General features: G+C 55.7%; 3 protein-coding genes and 1 long non-coding RNA gene across 9 annotated transcripts in view; 2 read left to right on the top strand and 2 right to left on the bottom strand.

Moving 5' to 3' along the window:
- Positions 1-312: 312 nt before the first annotated feature.
- Positions 313-6,075, bottom strand: LOC110283927. Of its 3 annotated transcripts, none has more exons than XR_003835290.1 (4): positions 6,021-6,075; positions 2,780-2,891; positions 2,392-2,692; positions 313-823 (listed from the first exon to the last, which is right to left on the bottom strand). It is a non-coding gene; the product is annotated as an uncharacterized LOC110283927 (long non-coding RNA). The 3 variants fall into 3 exon arrangements; XR_003835289.1 differs by lacking the exon at positions 6,021-6,075 and adding an exon at positions 2,964-3,246; XR_003835288.1 differs by lacking the exons at positions 313-823; positions 6,021-6,075 and adding an exon at positions 2,964-3,246 and having other exon boundaries at positions 1,264-2,692.
- Positions 6,076-6,596: 521 nt separating this feature from the next.
- Positions 6,597-11,175, top strand: Kremen2 (kringle containing transmembrane protein 2). 4 transcript variants are annotated; one of them, XM_021149472.1, is made up of 10 exons: positions 6,597-6,687; positions 7,323-7,490; positions 7,708-7,882; positions 8,538-8,629; positions 8,703-8,827; positions 9,009-9,162; positions 9,488-9,820; positions 9,900-10,025; positions 10,107-10,185; positions 10,411-11,175. In XM_021149472.1, the coding sequence occupies exons 2-10, from the start codon at positions 7,400-7,402 to the stop codon at positions 10,619-10,621; spliced, it is 1,386 nt and encodes a 461-aa protein (XP_021005131.1). In that variant the 5' UTR covers positions 6,597-6,687; positions 7,323-7,399; the 3' UTR covers positions 10,622-11,175. The 4 variants fall into 4 exon arrangements, with proteins under 4 accessions (XP_021005131.1, XP_029327171.1, XP_021005132.1 ...); XM_021149473.2 differs by lacking the exon at positions 6,597-6,687 and having other exon boundaries at positions 7,400-7,490; positions 9,126-9,162; positions 10,411-11,008; XM_029471311.1 differs by lacking the exons at positions 6,597-6,687; positions 10,107-10,185 and having other exon boundaries at positions 7,341-7,490; positions 10,411-11,008.
- Positions 11,176-11,993: 818 nt separating this feature from the next.
- On the top strand, positions 11,994-16,185 carry Paqr4 (progestin and adipoQ receptor family member 4). Its single transcript, XM_021149777.2, has 3 exons — positions 11,994-12,507; positions 13,996-14,217; positions 14,379-16,185. Exons 1-3 carry the CDS (start codon positions 12,342-12,344, stop codon positions 14,810-14,812), a joined length of 822 nt encoding a protein of 273 aa, XP_021005436.1. The 5' UTR covers positions 11,994-12,341; the 3' UTR covers positions 14,813-16,185.
- Positions 15,642-19,166, bottom strand: part of Pkmyt1 (protein kinase, membrane associated tyrosine/threonine 1) — a 10,677-nt gene continuing 7,152 nt past the window's right edge. The window contains exons 3-8 of the mRNA XM_021186200.1: positions 18,043-18,536; positions 17,298-17,404; positions 16,998-17,170; positions 16,650-16,807; positions 15,969-16,046; positions 15,642-15,882 (exon numbers count right to left, since the gene is read on the bottom strand). Coding sequence (XP_021041859.1) covers positions 15,771-15,882; positions 15,969-16,046; positions 16,650-16,807; positions 16,998-17,170; positions 17,298-17,404; positions 18,043-18,536 — 1,122 coding nt within the window. The 3' untranslated portion in view covers positions 15,642-15,770. The remainder of the gene's footprint in view (positions 15,883-15,968; positions 16,047-16,649; positions 16,808-16,997; positions 17,171-17,297; positions 17,405-18,042; positions 18,537-19,166) is intronic.

Below are 19,166 nucleotides of genomic sequence, written 5' to 3'. Positions count from 1 at the left end.
TCATCTTCGTCATTAACTGGCTCTGATTACCAGCCATCCTGGGCCTCCACCTGAGATTTGTCTCCAGTCTGAAGGCTGGGGAAACGGCTCACTTATTAAAGTGCTTACTACACAGCCGTAAGGACCTGAGTCAGATTCCCAGCACCCCTGGGGCACACGTCTGTAATCTCAGCACCAGGTAGGTAGAGAGAAGAGGATTTCAAGTAAAAACTCAATGGTGGGGTTTGATTTGGGTTTATGAGACATGCTTTCTCTATGTAGTCCTCCCTCTAGGTAGCTGTCCTGAAACTTATTCTGTAGACTAGTCTGGCCTAAAACCGAGATCCACCTGCCTCTGCCTCCTGAGAGCTGGCGTTAAGGATGTGCCACCACTGCCCAGCAACTGTGGGATTTAATATACATTCCCATCCCTCTGCTTCTCTCTCACCTGGAGACCATCTTCTCACCCTGCAACGGGAGGCTTCCAACACCCACTTCTCCTCAGGCCCCTCCTCAGCCTGCCAGTGCAGACTCCACAGTTACTGCCATGGGGTCCTCTCCCTGGCTGTGTGTGTCAGGTGTGATTACCTCATTTAAGGACCAGACACCAGAGATGTACTTACGGATGTCTCCAGGGCCTCTAGGTCTTTAACTTGGTCTTTAGGCCTTCCTCCACTTGCCTCCGCCTACAGCCTGTTGCTCGGGAAGATATCCAGTACTCCGGGGATATCCAGTACTCCGGGGATATCCAGTACTCCGGGGATATCCAGTACTCCGGGGATATCCAGTACTCCGGGGATATCCAGTACTCCGGGGAGACCAATCTTGTTCTTATTCTGCAGGACTGTAATAGACTCAGCGTGACCTACCTGACCATGGCAGAGGCCCCTGCCAAACAGGAGGGTATTAGAGGCTTGGCACGCTTTCCTGCAGCCCTAGACACTTGTGCCCTGTCCACGCTGGTCTCACTCCACACTGCCCCCAAGCCCACCAGCCTGTCCTGTCCAACACACTACTGCTTTGAACAATTTACCAAGATCAGCTGCCAAACACTCCCTGTTATTAGCTCATGCCTTTGGTGAACCAGGTCTCTGGGAGGTCTGAACAGTGTCCTTTGCCTGGAGGCACACACAGCTTCAATCAAAGTGGCAGCCCCTAACTAAGGCTGGTAGCTCATCCTCTCCTGTGCAGCTATGGGCAGAAATCTAGACTCCAGACAGTCCACTGGCCAAATCAGGCCCTCTAGGTTCATCACCAGCATCTTTTTTTTTGTTTGTTTGTTTGTTTTTTGTTTTTGTTTTGAGAATCAAGGTCTCAAATTCTATGTGCCTCCCTCAGGCCCAGGACTCAGGGAATCAAGGTATGAGGATCTCAGATGAGGCCAGATGGGGCTACCTAACAATTTCCACGCCTGCCTGAGCTACATAGCAGACCCCACTGAGAGTTAAGGCCAGGCTGTGCTTTGTTATCCAGGCTGACCTTGAGTCCTAGACTCAAGTCATTCTGCTGCCTCAACCTGCCACATTTAGCTTAGACCACAGGCATGCACCAGTGTTCCTGTCCCCATCTCTTACTTAACTCAAGGACCGTTTAATTAATTAGAGACGCTAATTCATCTGCATCAATCCCTCCACCATCTCCACACAGTGTGACATAGTCAGAGAAGAACGTTGGTGCATGCAGGGTTACGTCTACACTCCAGGGAACTGGCTGGTGAGCCTGTGCATCTCCAGGGGCAGGAATCACTTTCAGATTCGGCTTGCCATAGCCTCACTAACCTGCCATTACTAACTCACCCTCCCTGACCCAGGGAAGCTCAGGAAAAAAAAAATGAGGTGGTCCTGGGTGATCTCAGGAGTCCAGGTCACAGTGGACACAGGGGGCCTGCAGCAGTGTCCTGACCCAGAAAGTTCCACAGGCTTACTGCTCGCCAGCCAGGGACCCCTGATGTGCTTCAGTAGGCCCTGCCTTCTCTGGTGCCTGGGCTGAGCCAAGAGAGCTCAGGGGCCACAAAGGGTGAGGTTGCAGTGGCCCTTGCCATGGTCCCAGGAAGGAGCCAGCCGGGACATGAGACCCCAAAGCTCTGCCTGGGCAATGACAGAGACTTGGGGAGTGGAGGTCAGACATAGCTTCCTCTGCCTGCTGAGACATTCTTGGCCACTCTGGAGGGCCTTGTGCTTTTGCTTCTAGTCCACAGCTCCCCTTTGGGTCACGGTGTCACCCCTACCGCACCCCCAGAGGAACAGGCTACTGCTAAGATGGAGTAACCAGGGCCTTGGCTTCTTGAAGTGACTCTGGGGAGAGAAAGCCTTGATGCCACAACCCAGAGACAACAGACAGTTCTGCTAGTGTCTCCCCACCCTCATGCCTGACACCGGAGGGAATGAGGACCCAGCCCTCACCCCACATTACCCTCCTCCCGTAGATTCAATCCTTCATCCACATTAACAGGTGCAGGGTGCTTGGCCAATACCACAATCTCCTCTGAAACATGGAGGTCTCTTCAGACCCAAAGCCAAGGGGGCTGTCCTGGTACCAGTAGGGTCTTCAGACGGACAGTGGGGAAGCCAGTAGAGGGCCATGGGGCTCTGAAGAGAGGGTCGCCAGCCGGCCCTGACTTGGGCTGTGGATGAAGACAAGCTGTAGGCTCTCTCCAGTTTGAGGACACCTCCAACCCTCATGGCAAGGGCTGCTGGCATCTGGACTTCCAGGCCTGGGCACAGAGAGAGTCATGAGAAAGAGAGAAGGTTCTAAGGAGATGGCTGTGGGCAGAGGCATGGAGTCAGGAGAAGGAAGGTACCTCTTTGAGACAATGGTAAGCCAAGGCCAGGAGGGCCAGGAGGGCCAGGACACCAGCAGCAACTGGGACCCCCCACAGGCATTTGCAGCTCCCAGCTGGTGCCATAATTTTCCTGAGGAAAAAGAAGACAGAGTCAGGGGTCTGGGGAAGCAGGACGAGAGGATGGGCAGGATACAGTTCCTACCTTTCTGCTCCAAGCCAGCGGACTCTGAAACCAAGTCATGGTGGTTCCTCACCAACTACTGTTGGGTCTCCAGGCTCTCAGTCTTCTTCCCAGAGGTCCCCACACCCCTGATACCCCCTCAAGTCAGTCACTGTAGCAACCACCAGGCGAAGTCTGATTGCAAATGACTGGACAGGGCCTTTCTGTTTAGCCATCTCATCCTTGAAAGTGAAACCTTTCCTTCCTGTGCCTCCTGTGAGGGAGGGGCAACGAAGAACCTGCATAACCCATAGCCCCAGGTCAGTAGCCGCCCTTCCTGAGAGGCCCCTCCAGAAGAATTTCATGGGCGGAGCAGACAAACTGACTCCACCCCTCAGAATTACCAACCTAGTCCAGAATGACAAATTCCAATAAATCACCGAGAGTTCTCTGGAAACAGTTCTCTAGCACCCCCTAGAGGCTGGAGGCAGATGTAAATTGCAAAGGTTGCTACCCTCCGTGCCTCCCAGAGGACCAATTGGCTTGCAAAACTGCTGGACACATGTTTCCCCAAATGTGGCATCCCAGTAGGGAAACTGAGGCAGAGAAAGCTCAAGAAATTTAGATGGACAAAGTCAAGTGGGTATCCATGGCTGAGTGTTCCCTAGCCCTGACAGGCTGTGAGCACTTATGACAAGCCAGCAGCAATGTTACAATGAAGGTGAGTGTGGGACTGGTGATATGGCTCAGCGGGTAAGAGCACTGACTGCTCTTCTGAAGGTCCTGAGTTCAAATTCCAGCAACCACATGGTGGCTCACAACCACCCGACAAAGGGATCTGACGACAGCTACAGTGAGTGTACTTATGTATAATAATAAAAGTCTTTGGGCTGGAGCGAGCATGAACTGAGTGATCAGAGTTGACTGGAGCAGACAGAGGTCCTAAAAATTCACTTCCCAACAAACATATGATGGCTCACAGCCATCTGTTTGGCTACAGTGTACCCATATACGTAAAATAAATCTTTAAAAAAAAAAAAAGGTGAGCGTCGTACACTGAAGTACACTGAGGCAGCCGAGGCAGCCCTCTCACTGACGTACACTAAGCCAGCCCTCTCTCTCACAGTTGGCCAGGTGGTGGTGCCGACAGAGGAAACGGACATGGTGTAGCAGTAGGCTTTTGAGACCCAAAGCATCAAATGGCACCTACACAACATCTTACTTATGATCTATGACCAAGGAAGGTGTGATTCAGAGAGGAAGGTGTAGTTACCAGGAAGTGAGAAAGACAAGCCGACTCTGGGGTGGGGGAAGGGAAGTGTGAAAGCAGGCATGCGCGCAGAACACCATGTGCCACCGCTGAGAGACCCGGATATCCGACTGAGAATTGTGGGGTTCCTTTTGCTGAGTCTGCATTGGCATCTACGCTCACTCTAATGGGCTCAAATGCACCCTGGGAAATGTCCTGGGGTAATGCCACCCAATGTCTCTCTCTCTCTACACACACACACACACACAGGCTGGACAAACCTGATATCATGTGCTTCCAAGGAAATACAAGCAAAGGCCACCCACCCTCATGTCCAAGTTTTCTGTTCTTGTCTCTCTGCTGTTGCCACATAACAAGTGTGTGCAGGAAGTGACAGATCAGGAAGCTCCTTTGTCCACCAGGGTCAGGGTCTTAGGCACTGTGACCCTACATGAACTTTCAGTACTTTGATTTCTCCAGCTGTGAAAAAGCTCTCCCAGGGAGCCTGCAGTGGGATCGCGGCTCTCAGTGGAGGTGTGGGGAAAGTAATGGGACTTGTGGTCCTGGACAAAGAGAACTGGAAGGTGGGCATGGTGGCCCACACTTTTAATTCTGTCATGCAGGGGGCAGAGGCAGGGGAATTCTGTGAGTTCCAGTCCAACTAGGTCTACTATGGCAAGCTCTAGTCCAGCAGGGCTACAAATATATACTTTTTTTTTCTAAAGAGAGAGCTGCTGGGTGTGGTGACGCACGCCTTTAATCCCAGCACTGGGGAGGCAGAGGCAGGTGGATTTCTGAGTTCAAGGCCAGCCTGGTCTACAAAGTGAGTTCCAGGACAGTCAGGGATACACAGAGAAACCCTGTCTGGAAAAACAAAACAAAACAAAACAAAAAAAACCCAAAAAACCAGAAAGAGAGAGAGAGAGAGAGAGCGCTACCTGGTGTCCCTCCCTAGCCACATGGTTCTGTGGAGTTAGAGAACCCCAAAGGTGGTAGGAACAACGGTGTCAGTGCCCAGCACCTAGAGCAGACTCTACTTGAAACCAGGCTCCAACACTGACTAGCTAGTGAGCCCATAGTTGCCAAGGGCCTCTGAGCCCCAGTTCGTGGACCTGCAGAATGGGGAGGTGCAAATGTTCCCCTAGGGCCTTGGGAATGCTGACAGGCTGCTGCCTGTACAGGGCTGAGTGTGGAATGCTGGGGAAGTGTGTGTGTTAGGGGTGCGGGGCATGTGGCCTGTCTTACTTTTCAAAGGTTCCACAGCCACCCCAGACTGAATACTCTACCTCTTTCCACTCAGTGTCCCCAGCCTGGTAACTGAATACCATCTCTCTCCCTTGTCCCTTTGCAGGAGACAGGACTGGGCAGATCCATCCTAAACTGTGGGGAGTTATTTTAAGGCTTACTGTTCGTTGGCCAACTCTGCCATGCATGAGATCATGGACATTCACTTGTGTTCTTCGCTTCTTCCTCCACTGGACTGACCCTCACATAAAACGTGAGGCGAAAACTACAGAGCTTCAACATTCGTTTTTGCTCTCCGGTGGAAAGGGAAGGACAGACAAGTCTTCTTGGAGCGTCCTTGTTAGATATCTGGAGGGCTCTGGTAGAGTCAGTACAAGAGGGGCACTCCCGGCTGGAACCTCATCTTGGCTACTGAGCGAACTGCCAGAGGAGGCGCCACTCACTAGCTTACAACCTAAAGCAGGTCTGTCTCCTTGGAATACCCCACCTCAATCACACTCCCTCCACCCCCTCGCAACTTGTGGTAGCCCCAAGAACCTTCGCATGGGGCGCCAGCTACACAACTGTAGGGCTCCCACAGCTAATCTTTGATCTCTGCCACGTACACTTGGGCCTCTCAGAATGCTCCCTGTGAATCTTGTTTCTCCATCTGCTTCAGGACGTGTGTTAGGTGGCGAACGCTCTCAGGACTGTCAGAGCTGGGTCAAGTCAACCTGGGTCCAAGGTATACAGAAGTTAGTAAAGGGTGGGCAGGCTGGTCTGATGGGCAAGGGGTTTGGACGGGGTAGGGCTGCCTAGAGTCGTTCCCCCCCCCCCAATCTCCCTCCCCGGGTCCCCGCCCCCGCCCTCCCACGCACCTGCGCTGGCCTCCCCCCAAGCCCCGGGGCAGCACTGGGAGATCAGAGGACTCGGAGGAGTCGGGCTCAGGGGGAGGGGGCGGGGAATTTCCCCCCACGCTTGCCTGGGCCTGCTCCCCTCCCCCTCCCCTCCAGGTGGGGGGCACCGCTTGGGGAATTCCGCCAAGGCAAGGCTCCGGAGAGCCTGGGCTGGGGTCCTAGGGAGTGGAAGAAATGGAAACGGGAGAGGGGGCGGGCTGGAACCGGGGGCGCAGCTGCCTTCCTCCCCAGACACCAGCTGCCCCTGCCTGTCGTGGACTAAGCGTCCACGATTCCTGTCTGTCTCCCGCGATCAGGGTCAGGGAGTGGCGTTTTCTTATTCAAGCCAGCCGCGGCGGGACCTGGGGAGACAGAAGCGTGAGGATTCCGGGAAGATGTGCGTGTGAGCGTCTTACAATGAATGAATGGATTGAATGGGAGCGCGCGCGCACTTAAATCTGGGTGCCTGTGTCCTTTTGACTGGGTGCAGTCGCGGGAGGGAGCCCTGTAACTCTCCCTTTAGGGTCCTCTAGAGGTCTGTTAACCTGGTCTGTGTCCCTCCATACCCTCCCAATAGAACCCACACCGACCATGGAAAGAAAGAAGAAAGGGTGGGAGGCATGTGTTGGGACGGTGGGGGTCCCGGGGATCAGGCATGGGAGGCGTCTGGACCTGCTGCCTGCGCTGCAGTCGCAGGCGGGGCTTCCAGCCTTCCCTAGGGGGTGTGGGACAAGAGGGGAGGGACCTATAGGGACACAAGGGGGGCAGGAGGCAGTGCTTTAGAAACCTGGGTGAGGGAGTCTCAAGGTGCAAGGCACAGTTCGATGGGGTGAGTGTGGGGGCCCAGGCACGACCCAGAGTTAGAAAGCCGAGCCTGAAGTCACCCTCCCGCCAGATACCTTCCCTAGAGACCCCTGAAGAGCGACAGCCGGGTAGAGATCCCGGGAAGGTATTTCCTGGTCTCAGACCGGCAGCGCCGACAAAAGTAAGATCAGGACAGACAATCAAAGGACAACGCCCCCTGCTCCTCAGGTCACCTGGGAGATCCTAGACCCCGTGGGTGTCCCAGGCCGTGTTCCGTCCAAGGCACATCTCTTTGATTAGGGAAGATGGGGACACCACATCTGCAGGGCTTCCTCCTCCTCTTCCCGTTGCTGCTGCGGCTGCACGGGGCCTCAGCAGGGAGCCTGCACAGTCCAGGTGAGTTAGGCAAGACGGCCAGGCCAAAGTCACTGCTCTCTCCTGGGCCGCAGGGAAGGGGTCCCAAAGCTGGAGAGGCGGGACAGCAGGTGGGTGGAGCAGTTGAGCAACCCGAAGGCCCCCTCGGGGATGGGAACTGGGGAGTACTGGCTGGGACCAGGCTTGAGGAGGCCCAGTGGGTGTCCAGACTTCTCCAGATCCCGCGGTTGCCGGGCAGGCCTGTCCGAATGCTTCCAGGTGAACGGCGCTGACTACCGCGGCCACCAGAACTACACCGGCCCACGCGGAGCTGGACGCCCTTGTCTTTTCTGGGACCAGACACAGCAGCACAGCTACAGCAGCGCCAGCGACCCTCAGGGCCGCTGGGGGTTGGGTGCGCATAACTTCTGTAGGTGAGGAGGGGAGTTCTGGGGTGGGTGGGTGGGAGGGTACGCTTCAGCAAGGCTGGACCAGTGGTGGCAGGAGGAGGGACAGAGAGGCGTCTGCTCTGGCCTGGTACAGTACTCTCAGAAAGATTTAAGGTGGGCCCTATCTCAAATGAGGTTTGCAAGGTTTGCAAAAACCTGGCTTTTAAAGATATGTGACCGTTTTCTGCAAAGCCAGTCAGAGCCAGCACAAAGGCTTACACCCTCAAGAGGCCCTGGGATGCCTTGACTGGTTGGACCCGCCCCCTGGAATGATTTGACTGGCTCTGCCCTACTTGCTTGAGCAACTTCTACAATCCGTCATATGAGGAGTTCAAAGACACAGCTTTCGTTTGTAGCATTATCAGTCAGGGGCTGGAAAGGGGACCACTTTTCTGCCCTGCCACAAAGCTTAGGGCTTACCATTTGCACCAGCTGTATGCAAGAGAGTAGCAAGGACCCATTGAAGCCAGGTCAAGTCTAACAACCAGAAAAAAACAAAACAAAACAAAAACCTTTCAGGCTCTTATAGAGCCTTTCCTCCTCTTGGAAAAGTCAGCATCCTGGAGCAGGTGGGCGGAGAATGTACTGACAAGAGAGGAACCGGCTCTTGGCCTTCTCACTATCTCCCTCCGGACCACAGGAACCCAGACGGTGATGTGCAGCCCTGGTGCTACGTGGCAGAGACAGAAGAGGGCATCTACTGGCGCTACTGTGATATCCCCACATGTCACAGTGAGTAAAGTCAAGAGCCCACCCAGCCAGAGGGTCACTCAGAGGTGAGACACTGACTCTGTTCCCTCCACAGTGCCTGGGTACCTGGGCTGCTTCGTGGACTCTGGGGCACCCCCTGCTCTCAGTGGTCCCAGTGGCACCTCCACAAAGCTCACTGTCCAAGTGTGCCTTCGATTCTGCCGCATGAAGGGCTACCAGGTACTGTCCTAGAGCCCAGGCCAGTGACCCCTGACCTTGACCTCAGCACCCTACCCAGCTCCCAACACAAATGCCAAACTTGACACTAACTTCTGAACCCCACCAATTCCCTACTTCCCGCCCCACTACTCACCCATATCCACCATCCCTGCCTTTGGGGTCACCCAGTCTGTGCTCCCAGCTGGCTGGTGTGGAGGCTGGTTATGCCTGCTTCTGTGGCTCTGAAAGTGACCTGGCCCGGGGACGTCCAGCCCCTGCCACCGACTGTGATCAGATCTGTTTTGGCCACCCAGGCCAGCTCTGTGGAGGCGATGGACGACTGGGCATCTATGAAGGTGAGACGTAGACCAGAATGAAGGGTGGAGTCTAATGTGCCATTCCTCCACTAGGAGTGGAATCAGGAAGCCTTCGGTTGGAATGGGGCATGTTAAGGAGACTAAGAATAAAGGCAGGATCTGTAATGGGCTTGAGGCTGGACCTGATGGTGAAGCCAGCACTTAATTAGGAATTGGTTCGAAGGAGGGGCCTACTTAAAGAAACTGAGCGGTGCCAGTACTGGGGTGGGAATGAGGCCTAGCTCGAAAAGGGGAATCTTGCCACCTGCGCTGGAAAGAAAGCGAAGCTGGCCACTTGTTTCGTGACCGCCTGCTCTGCCCACAGTGTCTGTGGGCTCCTGCCAGGGAAACTGGTCGGCTCCTCAAGGCGTCATCTACTCCCCGGATTTTCCGGATGAGTATGGACCAGACCGGAACTGCAGCTGGGTATTGGGCCAACTGGGCGCTGTGCTAGAACTCACCTTCCGCCTCTTCGAGTTGGCTGATTCTCGAGACCGGCTGGAGCTACGCGACATCTCGTCCGGCAACCTGCTCCGTGCCTTCGACGGCGCCCATCCACCGCCGCCCGGACCGCTGCGCCTGCGCACTGCTGCGCTGCTGCTCACCTTCCGCAGCGACGCAAGAGGCCACGCTCAAGGCTTCGCGCTCACCTACCGCGGTGAGCCAGGGGCCGGTCCTCCTGCCGCCGCCCACACAACCGCACTCCTGGCCACCTCGCCTCACACCTGTCTCCGCAGGGCTGCAGGATACAGTGGAGGGCAGAGCATCTCCAGAGGATTCAGCTGAGAGTCTCGCAGGGGACCCCGATGGGGCTAACGTGAGCTGCAGCCCCAAGCCCGGAGCTGCACAGGCTTCGATAGGTGGTGAGGCTGACTTACAAGGTGGGAGTTAAACAAGGAGTGGCCTTTCGGAGGCCTGTCCTCATCACACCCTTGTGCCCGCAGCCCGAGTCTTCTCCACCGTGACGGCCTCCTCTGTGCTGCTGCTGTTGCTCCTGTCCCTACTGCGTTTGCTGCGTCGACGGTGCGGGCGCTGGGGCAGGGCCTGAGGGCAGAGCCCGCACTGGGCGCTTGTTGCCTCGTGCCTCGGGTGTGGGGTCTCCGGTGGGAAGCCTGGGCTGGGGAACGAAGCTAGGAAGGCCCTGGGTTCTTGAGTGGGCGAGGCCGTGGGAGAATTGGTTCGCAGGCAGAGCAGGATGTTAGAGGCAGGGCTGGGTATGGGTCCAGCTGACGTCTGCTCCCTCCCTAGGAGCTGTCTGCTGGCTCCAGGAAAAGGGTCTCTGTCCATGGGACCTTCCCGGGGCCCCGGGAGAAGCTGGGCTGTGTGGTACCGCCGGCCCCGAGGGGTGGCCCTGCCCTGTCCCCCAGGGGACTCTCAGGCTGAGGGTCCTGCTGCGGGCTACCGTCCCCTGAGTGCCTCCAGCCAGAGCTCCTTGCGCTCGCTCGTCTCTGCTCTCTGACCCCAGACGTACGTAAGTCCATCACCACTTCTGCCAGCGAGATGGACACCCGAGATATTATGCAGCACCCTACCTCGACCTTGTGCCCCTTTAAAAGCAGCTTGGTCTCTGATCATCTCGGGAAGACCAGAAAATCGGACAGGAAGCATCCAGTGCTATTTGGGAACTTGGTCTGACCCTTGGGGTCCAGATGACTGAAGCCAAAGGGCAAAGGGAATCCAACACCCTAATTCATGGACCTTGATGTGATGGGTGGTGTTTGGTTTCAGGGTTCTTTGCGCCTCTTTTGGGGATGGTCCTGGACTGCTGCCCTCGATGAAAGGTTAGGGGCCAACAAAAGTGATCTAAAGCCGGGCGTGGTGGCGCATGCCTTTAGTCCCAGCACTCGGGAGGCAGAGGCGGGCGGATTTCTGAGTTCGAGGCCAGCCTGGTCTACAAAGTGAGTTCCAGGACAGCCAAGGCTATACAGAGAAACCCTGTCTCAAAAAACAAAAACAAAACAAAAGTGATCTAAAGACTCAGTATAGACTTAAAATAAAAGGCCTATTTTGGTAGAGGCTTTAGCAAGTTCTTTGCGTGAGGAAGAACCTGTCGATAAGGGTGTGGGCAGGGGGGCTGCAGGTGGGATGCTGGGTGTGCACACTGTGAGCTTTCTTATAAGAGGATGTGGAAGTTGGTCTTGGGTAGTTTTATGAGGAAGAAGCGCCTTCCTTGTCCCTGCCAGAGTAGAAGAGAACCGACCTTGCTTCCCTGGTCTCCTGCCTTTGCCGGTTCCTTGCCTGTACTGGGCAGGGCTAAGGGTGTGCTTTGTGGGCGATAAAAGGGAGTGAATTGGGTGGAACCCAAGCACGAAGCAGCCTGGCCGGAAGGGCTGGGCCTCGCTAAGGGTTCCAGGTGCACCACACATCTTAGACGCTTGGGTTCCCCGCCAATGGAAATGTACCCCCAAAGTGGGTAAGCGCCTGCTCTGCTCAGGACTCTTCGGGGGGTGGGGGGGTGGGGCGCTTAGCCAGCAGCACCTTGGACAGAGTCTGACTGTGGGCTTAGAGCTGGGTAGCCGGGTTATGTGCTTGAGGTAGGTGCCCAAAGGTGCGACAACCTGAAGGTCACTAAGAAAGCTGGGGTGTGATAATGTTGGTAGACCCAAGGTGCTAGGCCACTCCAGTGGAGGAGCCCGACACAGAACCTCGCGTCCCAAGCCAACAACCACTCCACGCAAAGAAGGCTGGAACCACATATGTTAAAAAGAGAAGGCCTGGGCGGTCTCGGGGCGGAGCATCTCCGTCCGCAGAGCTCATTGGTCCCTGCAACAAGAACGTCAGGAATCCAGCGCGCGAAACACAGGCAGGGTGGCGGGGGCGAGGAGCCGGGGTGGAGCCTGCTGTCCCCTCCGGCGTCCGGCCGCGCCCGTCCTCCGGGCTGCGGCGAGACGCCTGGCTGCCGTTGCGGCCAACCGGAGCTCTCCCTCCGCCGCTCTGCTACGGTGGAGCTGAATGCACTGAGCTCCGACCGTGGGGTTGCCAGCTTCCTCTCCCTTGCGGGGGCGTCGAACTCGCGCGTGCGCAGCGCGTGAGGGAAGGGGGCCGGGACCTCCTTGCTGACCCGGGCAGGGCCACCGGACAGCCGGAGGTAAATCGGGATGAGCTTCCCAGCGCTGCAGCTCCACTGAGAAGGAAGCCCAGGCGCAGAGGGTCGCCGGTCGGCCGCAGTGCGTGAGGCCATGGCGTTCCTGACCGGGCCTCGTCTTCTGGACTGGGCTAGCTCGCCGCCGCACCTGCAGTTCAATAAGTTCGTATTGACCGGCTACCGGCCGGCCAGCAGCGGCTCGGGCTGTCTGCGCAGCCTTTTCTACCTACACAACGAACTGGGCAACATCTACACACACGGTAGGTGAGCCGCGCCCCGATTCACGCTTCTTGCACTCGCGGCCGCCTTGCCTGTGAGCACAGCAGCCCCCCAAGCTCAAGTCCTGGACTGTCCCTGCTCTGGTTGGGTCAGGCGCCGCGGTGACAAAGCTGCCATTGTCCCAAGCTTCGTTGCCAGCTCCTGCTTTCCCAGTAGTGCCCCAAGGCAGGAGAGGGGAGCAGAGTGGGAGCCAGCTTAATCCGGCTGAGCTCTAGGGGTAAGAATCCTGGTATCCCCTTGATAATCCTGCGCCTTGGGCACCCTCCCCCTCCAGCGCTCATCCTGGAGATGGGCGTTCACTGGCTAGGAGGAATTGGAGAGAAGAAGACTGTCCCTGCCTGACCCAAGCCCTTCCTCGCGGTAGCCTTGAGTCCCCACGACCATAGCAGTACCGTGGGGCTCCGCTTTCCCCCACCCCGCCCCCCAACACACTTCTTGCGGGCCCCTAGAGCTCTGCTGACACAGCCCTGGCCTGTCCTTGAGCCGCCCCAGCTGGGAGAGGGAACTAGAGCCAGCTAGGTTTAGACTTGGGCTTTTCTCTAGAGGAAGATCGCTATTGTCTAGTCAGACCCCCACCAAGAGTGGGGCTGATGCCTGCATTTGTCCTCTATTAAGGCAATGCCAACTGGTTGTGGGGAAGGGAGGAATGTCCAAGAAAGGCCAGCACTGGAAAGAACAGAGCTGAAAGCGCCCCAGTGGAGACAGGATAGGCTTCTTCCAGTCCTTTCCCCTCATTCTGGCCTTTCCTGGCTTTCTTTATGGAAAACAAAAAGACCCAAAGCCTCCATCTGCCTGGACATTTGACAATGTTAAGTAACCCTGAGGCTGGTATGTCCCTCTTGTCCTAATCAGAACTCAGGCTGAGGTCATGCTTCTCCAGATTTCTGCAGGACAGACAGACAGACAAGACAGACCTGGTCTGGCCTCCTGTGTTGTGTGGCAGGGAGGAACTGTGGCTTTAGCCAGGAATTAGTCTGCCCTGGTTCATCATCCTCTCTCCTTTGCCTACTCGCTGGGCTCAGCTGGGACAGATTACTCCAAGCTAGTTTTTGCACCTGCAAAGTAGGGCTTATTGTCTCTGCTTCCTAGATCTGCAGTGATCCTGACAGTAACCCTTCTGAAAGTTTGTAGCCCACAAGACCTGCTCTGTGTGGGCAGGCAGCAGCACTGAACTCTGCCTTGCTCTGACTTTCTTTTGTTTTTCATAGTCATGCCACTTTGGTTTTTTAATTTTTATTTTTTAACATACTCATAGTGTAAGAGTGGGTGGGCAGGAATGTGGAGGTTAGAAGACAATTTGTGAGAATTGGTTCTCTCCTACCATGTGGAGTTCAGGATCAAGCTAAGGTTGTCAGGCTTAACAGCTTTTACCGACTAAGCTATTTTCCTGGCTCCAGTTGGTACCTTTGTGGATATGATTCTCCTTTTATGCTGATTGTGTCTGATGTATGACTCTCCCTCCTTTCTAGGGCTAGCCCTGCTGGGCTTCCTGGTGTTGGTGCCAATGACCATGCCCTGGAGTCAGCTGGGCAAGGATGGCTGGCTAGGAGGTACACACTGTGTGGCTTGCCTGGTGCCCCCTGCAGCCTCTGTGCTGTATCACCTCTTCATGTGCCACCAAGGAGGCAGTCCTGTGTACACCCGGCTCCTTGCCTTGGATATGTGTGGAGTCTGCCTTGTCAACACCCTTGGTGAGCCAGGGCCCCAGAGTGGTGGAGGCAGAGGCCACTGGTGGAAGCTGTGGGTTGGGAAGATCAGCTAATTTGGACTTAAACCCTTTCTCTCCTCTTCTCTCCCTCTCCCCCTCCCCTCCTCTCCCTCCCCTACCCCCCTTCCCTCCCTCTCTCTGCAGGAGCCCTGCCCATCATCCACTGCACTCTGGCCTGCAGACCCTGGCTTCGCCCAGCTGCCCTGATGGGTTACACTGCACTGTCAGGTGTAGCTGGCTGGAGAGCTCTCACTGCCCCCTCTACCAGTGCCCGGCTTCGAGCCTTTGGTTGGCAAGCTGGGGCCCGCCTGCTGGTGTTTGGGGCCCGTGGAGTGGGGCTGGGCTCAGGGGCTCCAGGCTCTCTACCCTGCTACCTGCGCATGGATGCACTGGCTCTGCTTGGAGGGCTGGTGAATGTGGCACGCCTGCCCGAGCGGTGGGGGCCTGGTCGCTTCGACTACTGGGGCAACTCCCACCAGATCATGCACTTGCTGAGTGTGGGCTCCATCCTCCAGCTCCATGCAGGGGTTGTGCCTGACCTGCTCTGGGCTGCACACCATGCCTGTCCCCCAGACTGAGCTGCCTCTTAGCTGCCAAACTGGCCTGCCCACAGCTTCCTGGACAAATTCCACCACCTTTCCTCCTGCTGGTCTGCAAGGGGCTGGTTCCCTGGAAGAACCAGCACATGGGACTTCCTAACTGGGAGACCATTCTTCATTCTTCCCCATGGATTCACTTCTTGCACCCAGGCCTTCAAACCCCAGCGTCCCCTTTCCTTGCCATCTTCCCTCCTGGGCACTGTTTTGCTGTCATTAGAAAGAAACCATTTTTTTTTTTCCAATTTACCCTGTTTAACCTATGAGAGTCTCTGACACTTGAGTCCTGCCAACTTACCAAGCCTCCAGCCCAGAGCCACTACCCCTATGTTGCTGCTCCCATACATAACTACACCTCCTGCTCCTGGATTCTTGAGCTAGCCACTCTGACCCTGCTTCCTGATCTCCATCTTCCTGCTCTGCATGTCAAACCTCTCAGCAGCCAGAATTTTGCTGTTCCTGTCATTCCTGCAGTGAGGATGCAGAGGAGTGGGACCAGGCTTCTCTCAGAGCCAAGTGGACATTGGTCCTGCTTGTATCATCTGGCCAGGAGACAGGAGGGGAGCTGCTGCTTTTCCTAGGCAACAGGCACAGCTTTGGAATGGAGGTGTTGGATTTGGGCTTCACTGGACCAAGGACTCAGCTCTTCAGTGCCATGGTCTGACTGACCTGCCTACCAGAGACTTGTCTGCTCAGGAAATCTCTATACAGTGGGTGGCTCCAGCCTGCTGGCCCAAGGATACTGACTCACAGCCAGATCATCCCAAAGGCCCAAGACCCTAGGCAACATCAATAAAGGGACAAGAAGAGCTATGCTGCCACATGAGCAACCTTGGGTGTTCCCAAGACGCATTACTTTTTATTAGATACGGAAGTTTCAGGGGAGAGGTGGGCAAGATGGTCAGAGGTTTAAAAGCACCAAGGCTGGCTGGGCCTGTGCTCAGGCTGGGTCTAGGGAGTCCTCAAACAGGCTGAGGAGGTTCCTTGGCTCAAAGGTGGGGCAGGGACCTCTTGGAGGCTCTGAGTCCACATCAGTTAGGTCCAGGGCATCCCTTGGGGGAGGAAGAAAAAAAAAAAGAATAAGACACTGGATCCTAAAGAAAACCGTGCCCAAGCCTAGACCCCGGGGCTGGCTCACCTAGGTATGTACCTGCTCCGAGGGGTAGAGGTTCTTCTAGTGATCCGGGACAGGAGGGTCTCTGGGGAGAGTGAGGGACTACAAGAAAGAGGACAAGCAGGGTGGTGAGGGTTGGGCAACATAGGAGATAAACAGCCCTGCTCCTCCTTGTTTCAGGCCTCTGCTTGGTGAAGGGACAAGGCCACACTTGAAATAAACACTGGCAGCTGACAAGTTCTCCCGCCTGACCACATTCATGGGTTAACTCTGTCCCTTTTCAGGTCCAGCTGAGCAGGGTGTGGAGTTTTGGTAAATGAAGCTTCTCTAGCATTTAGAAGGAGCCTTCAGAGTGAGGGGATGTTTCTATAATGGGAGGCATCCTGAGAGCATACGGTTCCTCCTTGCAGCCATTTCTTAATTATACTCTCTTTCCCTTGGCTAGCAGACACCTGGGAGCAAGGGAATCCTCTCAGGACAGGGACTTACCAGGTGCTGGGAGGTGTCCACTCAGGGGAAGACAGCACTTTATCTCTGAACAGGGACAGCCTCTACAGAGGTGGGGACTGCAGTTGTGCACTGAATGTCACAGCTGCCTACACAGACCACCAGCTACCTCTACACTGGCAGTCTTTTGTCCTGAGTGTGACAGGGGGTCCGAGACCCCTGGAATTGACCACAGTGATGTACATACACACCACCCACCCTATGCTGTCATTATCCCAGCTGCTGGAGAGGGTGCTGTCCAGGAGGGGGCTGCAAGGTGGAGAGCCAGGTGGTGTGGCCGGTGGGCCTGGAGGCTGCAGCCAACTGGCAGGATGCACCAGCCCGTGCCAGAGCCAGCAGAGCAGAGTGACCAGGGCCTAAGGAAAGAATGAACTTCAGAAACCAAGCCTTGTGATGAATCACAGCACTTGGGAGGCTGAGGTAGGAATATGATGCGTTCAAGGACAATAGTAATGTATACAGTAAGTTCAGAAGTGAGCCGCAGGAGGCCAGGAAGGTCACCTGGGCAAGGAATGGGTAGGGTAGCCCAGCACCATAAAGGCTTACCTGCCACAGGGCCCAGCCTCGACTCAGGGCTTCTGCAGCCATATACCACAGAACATTCCAGGGACGTGGCTGCCTCAGCATGGGTAAGGCCAACAGGGCCTCGGCTGTGGCTCGAAGCTGGGGGTCAGGCTCCAGCATCATGGCGAGGACAGAACGCAGCTCAGAAGACAGACCTGCCGATGAGGCAGGGCCATGTCGGGCCAGGGTACTGACTGGGCCCTTAGTCCAATGGTGCCCCCTACTACTCGCCACCCCTTGCCAGAAGCTGGTGATAGTTGGCTCTTCTGAACTCCCACTCACCAGCAGTGAACTCAGGGGGCAAGTATCCCTGGCGCAGCTGCTGCCAGCCCTCCCCACCATGGGGCAGTTCCATGTTACAGGCCACTTCCAAGATGGTGAGACCCAGACTAGGAAGGACAAAAGAGAGGCAGAGTCAGCTTTGTGACACAGATCCCAGTCCTATCCAGCATCCTGGTGGGAAAGGGCTGTTCTCTTCTACCATAAACCATAAAGTTAGTGAGAAAGGAGTAAGGAGCTTTGAGGAGAGCCCTGGAGGGCCAGTGAGCACCAGTCAAGATGGACAACTTGAAGTATGGACCCCACACTCAAGCAGCTAGCCCATCAGAACCACACTGGCATGCAAATGGTTTCCATGGTTACTAGGGTTGGCATCATCATTCTGTAGAGATGAATAGAATACACTGAGGCAGGGTAGTAGTAGCCAGTATGGTCTCATAACCCTGGGCCTGGCTGTAGCCCCAGATGTTAACTGTGGACTTGACAAGTCCCTCCACCTCATTACTCTCCCTGTCCTGGAGCACAGCCATGGAGCTGCAAGGAGACGGCTAGCCTACAGTGTAAAGGGCCTCTGGCAGGCTTGTTGCTTACTCTGGAAACCTTTCAGCTAGCAGGGAGGGACAGCACCTCCCAGGCTGGATTGCTCTCCTACCCTGTGCCAGGAAGGAGCTCCTCTATCAAGCAGTCCCTTACTGTCTGCTGATCAGCCACCAACAAAGGGCTCTTACAGTCCTCACCCAGGCCTCACCTGAACACATCTGCTGCTGTCCCATAAGAGCCCTGCAGCAGTTCTGGGGCCATGTAACGAGGATCTCCCTCCTGGGCCTCGCCAGCACCGGTTGAACCCAGCTCCACCAGTAGTCCAAAGTCGCCCAGCTTGCAGCGGCCCCGGGGGCCCAAGAAGATGTTGGCAGGCTTGACATCAAGGTGAACTAGGCCTTGACTATGTAGATGGTCCAGAGCCAGAAGAATGTCCCGCAAGTAGCCCCAGACCTGGGCCTCTGGCAGGCTGGCCCCCCAGGCTTCACAGTGTTGCTGCAGGCTGGGCCCGCAGAGCTCTGTCTGCAGGTATAGGATGCCACCCTCCTCCCAGGCCCGCTCCAGTCTCACGCAGTGTGGGTGCTGTCCCACCTTCTCATGGCCACCTACCTCAGCCAGCTTACGAGTTCGGTCTTTGGGGCCGCGGAATGGCGACATGTAGCGCTTAACAGCATAGAGTCGCCCATCTTCCTTAGAGCGCACCTGGAAGGGAGGTGTTGCCCAGAAGCAGGATGTGGGGGCAGGGGTTGGGGCAATCAAAGAATGCTGTCCTGATTTCACAACGTAGGGGAATCCATGTCAGCCTTAGACCTCTGCGTGCAATGATAACTAACTGGACACATGCATGTCCACTGCACAACGGTGCATCAGAGACCCAGCAACAGAGGAGATGGGGTGGACCTATGCGCTATGACCAGGGTTCAGTGCTAAGAGGAAATGGTAGTCCCCCAAACCACGGACAGTGTCTCTGCTGTGTCCAGGCTTTCCTCTACTGAGGAAAAGGGTCTGTGCTGCTTGCATTTTAAATAAAATTGCTTTTCAATAATGCTTGCATAAAGGAAAGCTACTATTTTAAGAGAAATGTAATTGGAAAATTAAAACCATATTAAAGAAAATGATGGGCTGGAGAGATGGTTCAGTGGTTAAGAGCACTGACTGTTCTTACAGAGGTCATGAGTTCAATTCCCACCATTCAATTGGTATTAGGATCCAATGCCCTCTTCTGGTGTTTCTGAAGACAGTTTCTTTCTTTCTCTCTCTCTCTCTCTCCCCCTCCTCCCTCTCTCCCCCCTCCCCCTCCTCCCTCTCTCTGTATGTGTGTGTGTAAATCTT

The sequence above is a fragment of the Mus caroli genome, chromosome 17 (genome assembly GCF_900094665.2).
Source record: "Mus caroli chromosome 17, CAROLI_EIJ_v1.1, whole genome shotgun sequence".
Lineage (NCBI taxonomy): Eukaryota > Metazoa > Chordata > Mammalia > Rodentia > Muridae > Mus > Mus caroli.
Note: the sequence above shows the minus strand (reverse complement) of the source record. Positions and strands in the feature narration are given on the sequence as shown.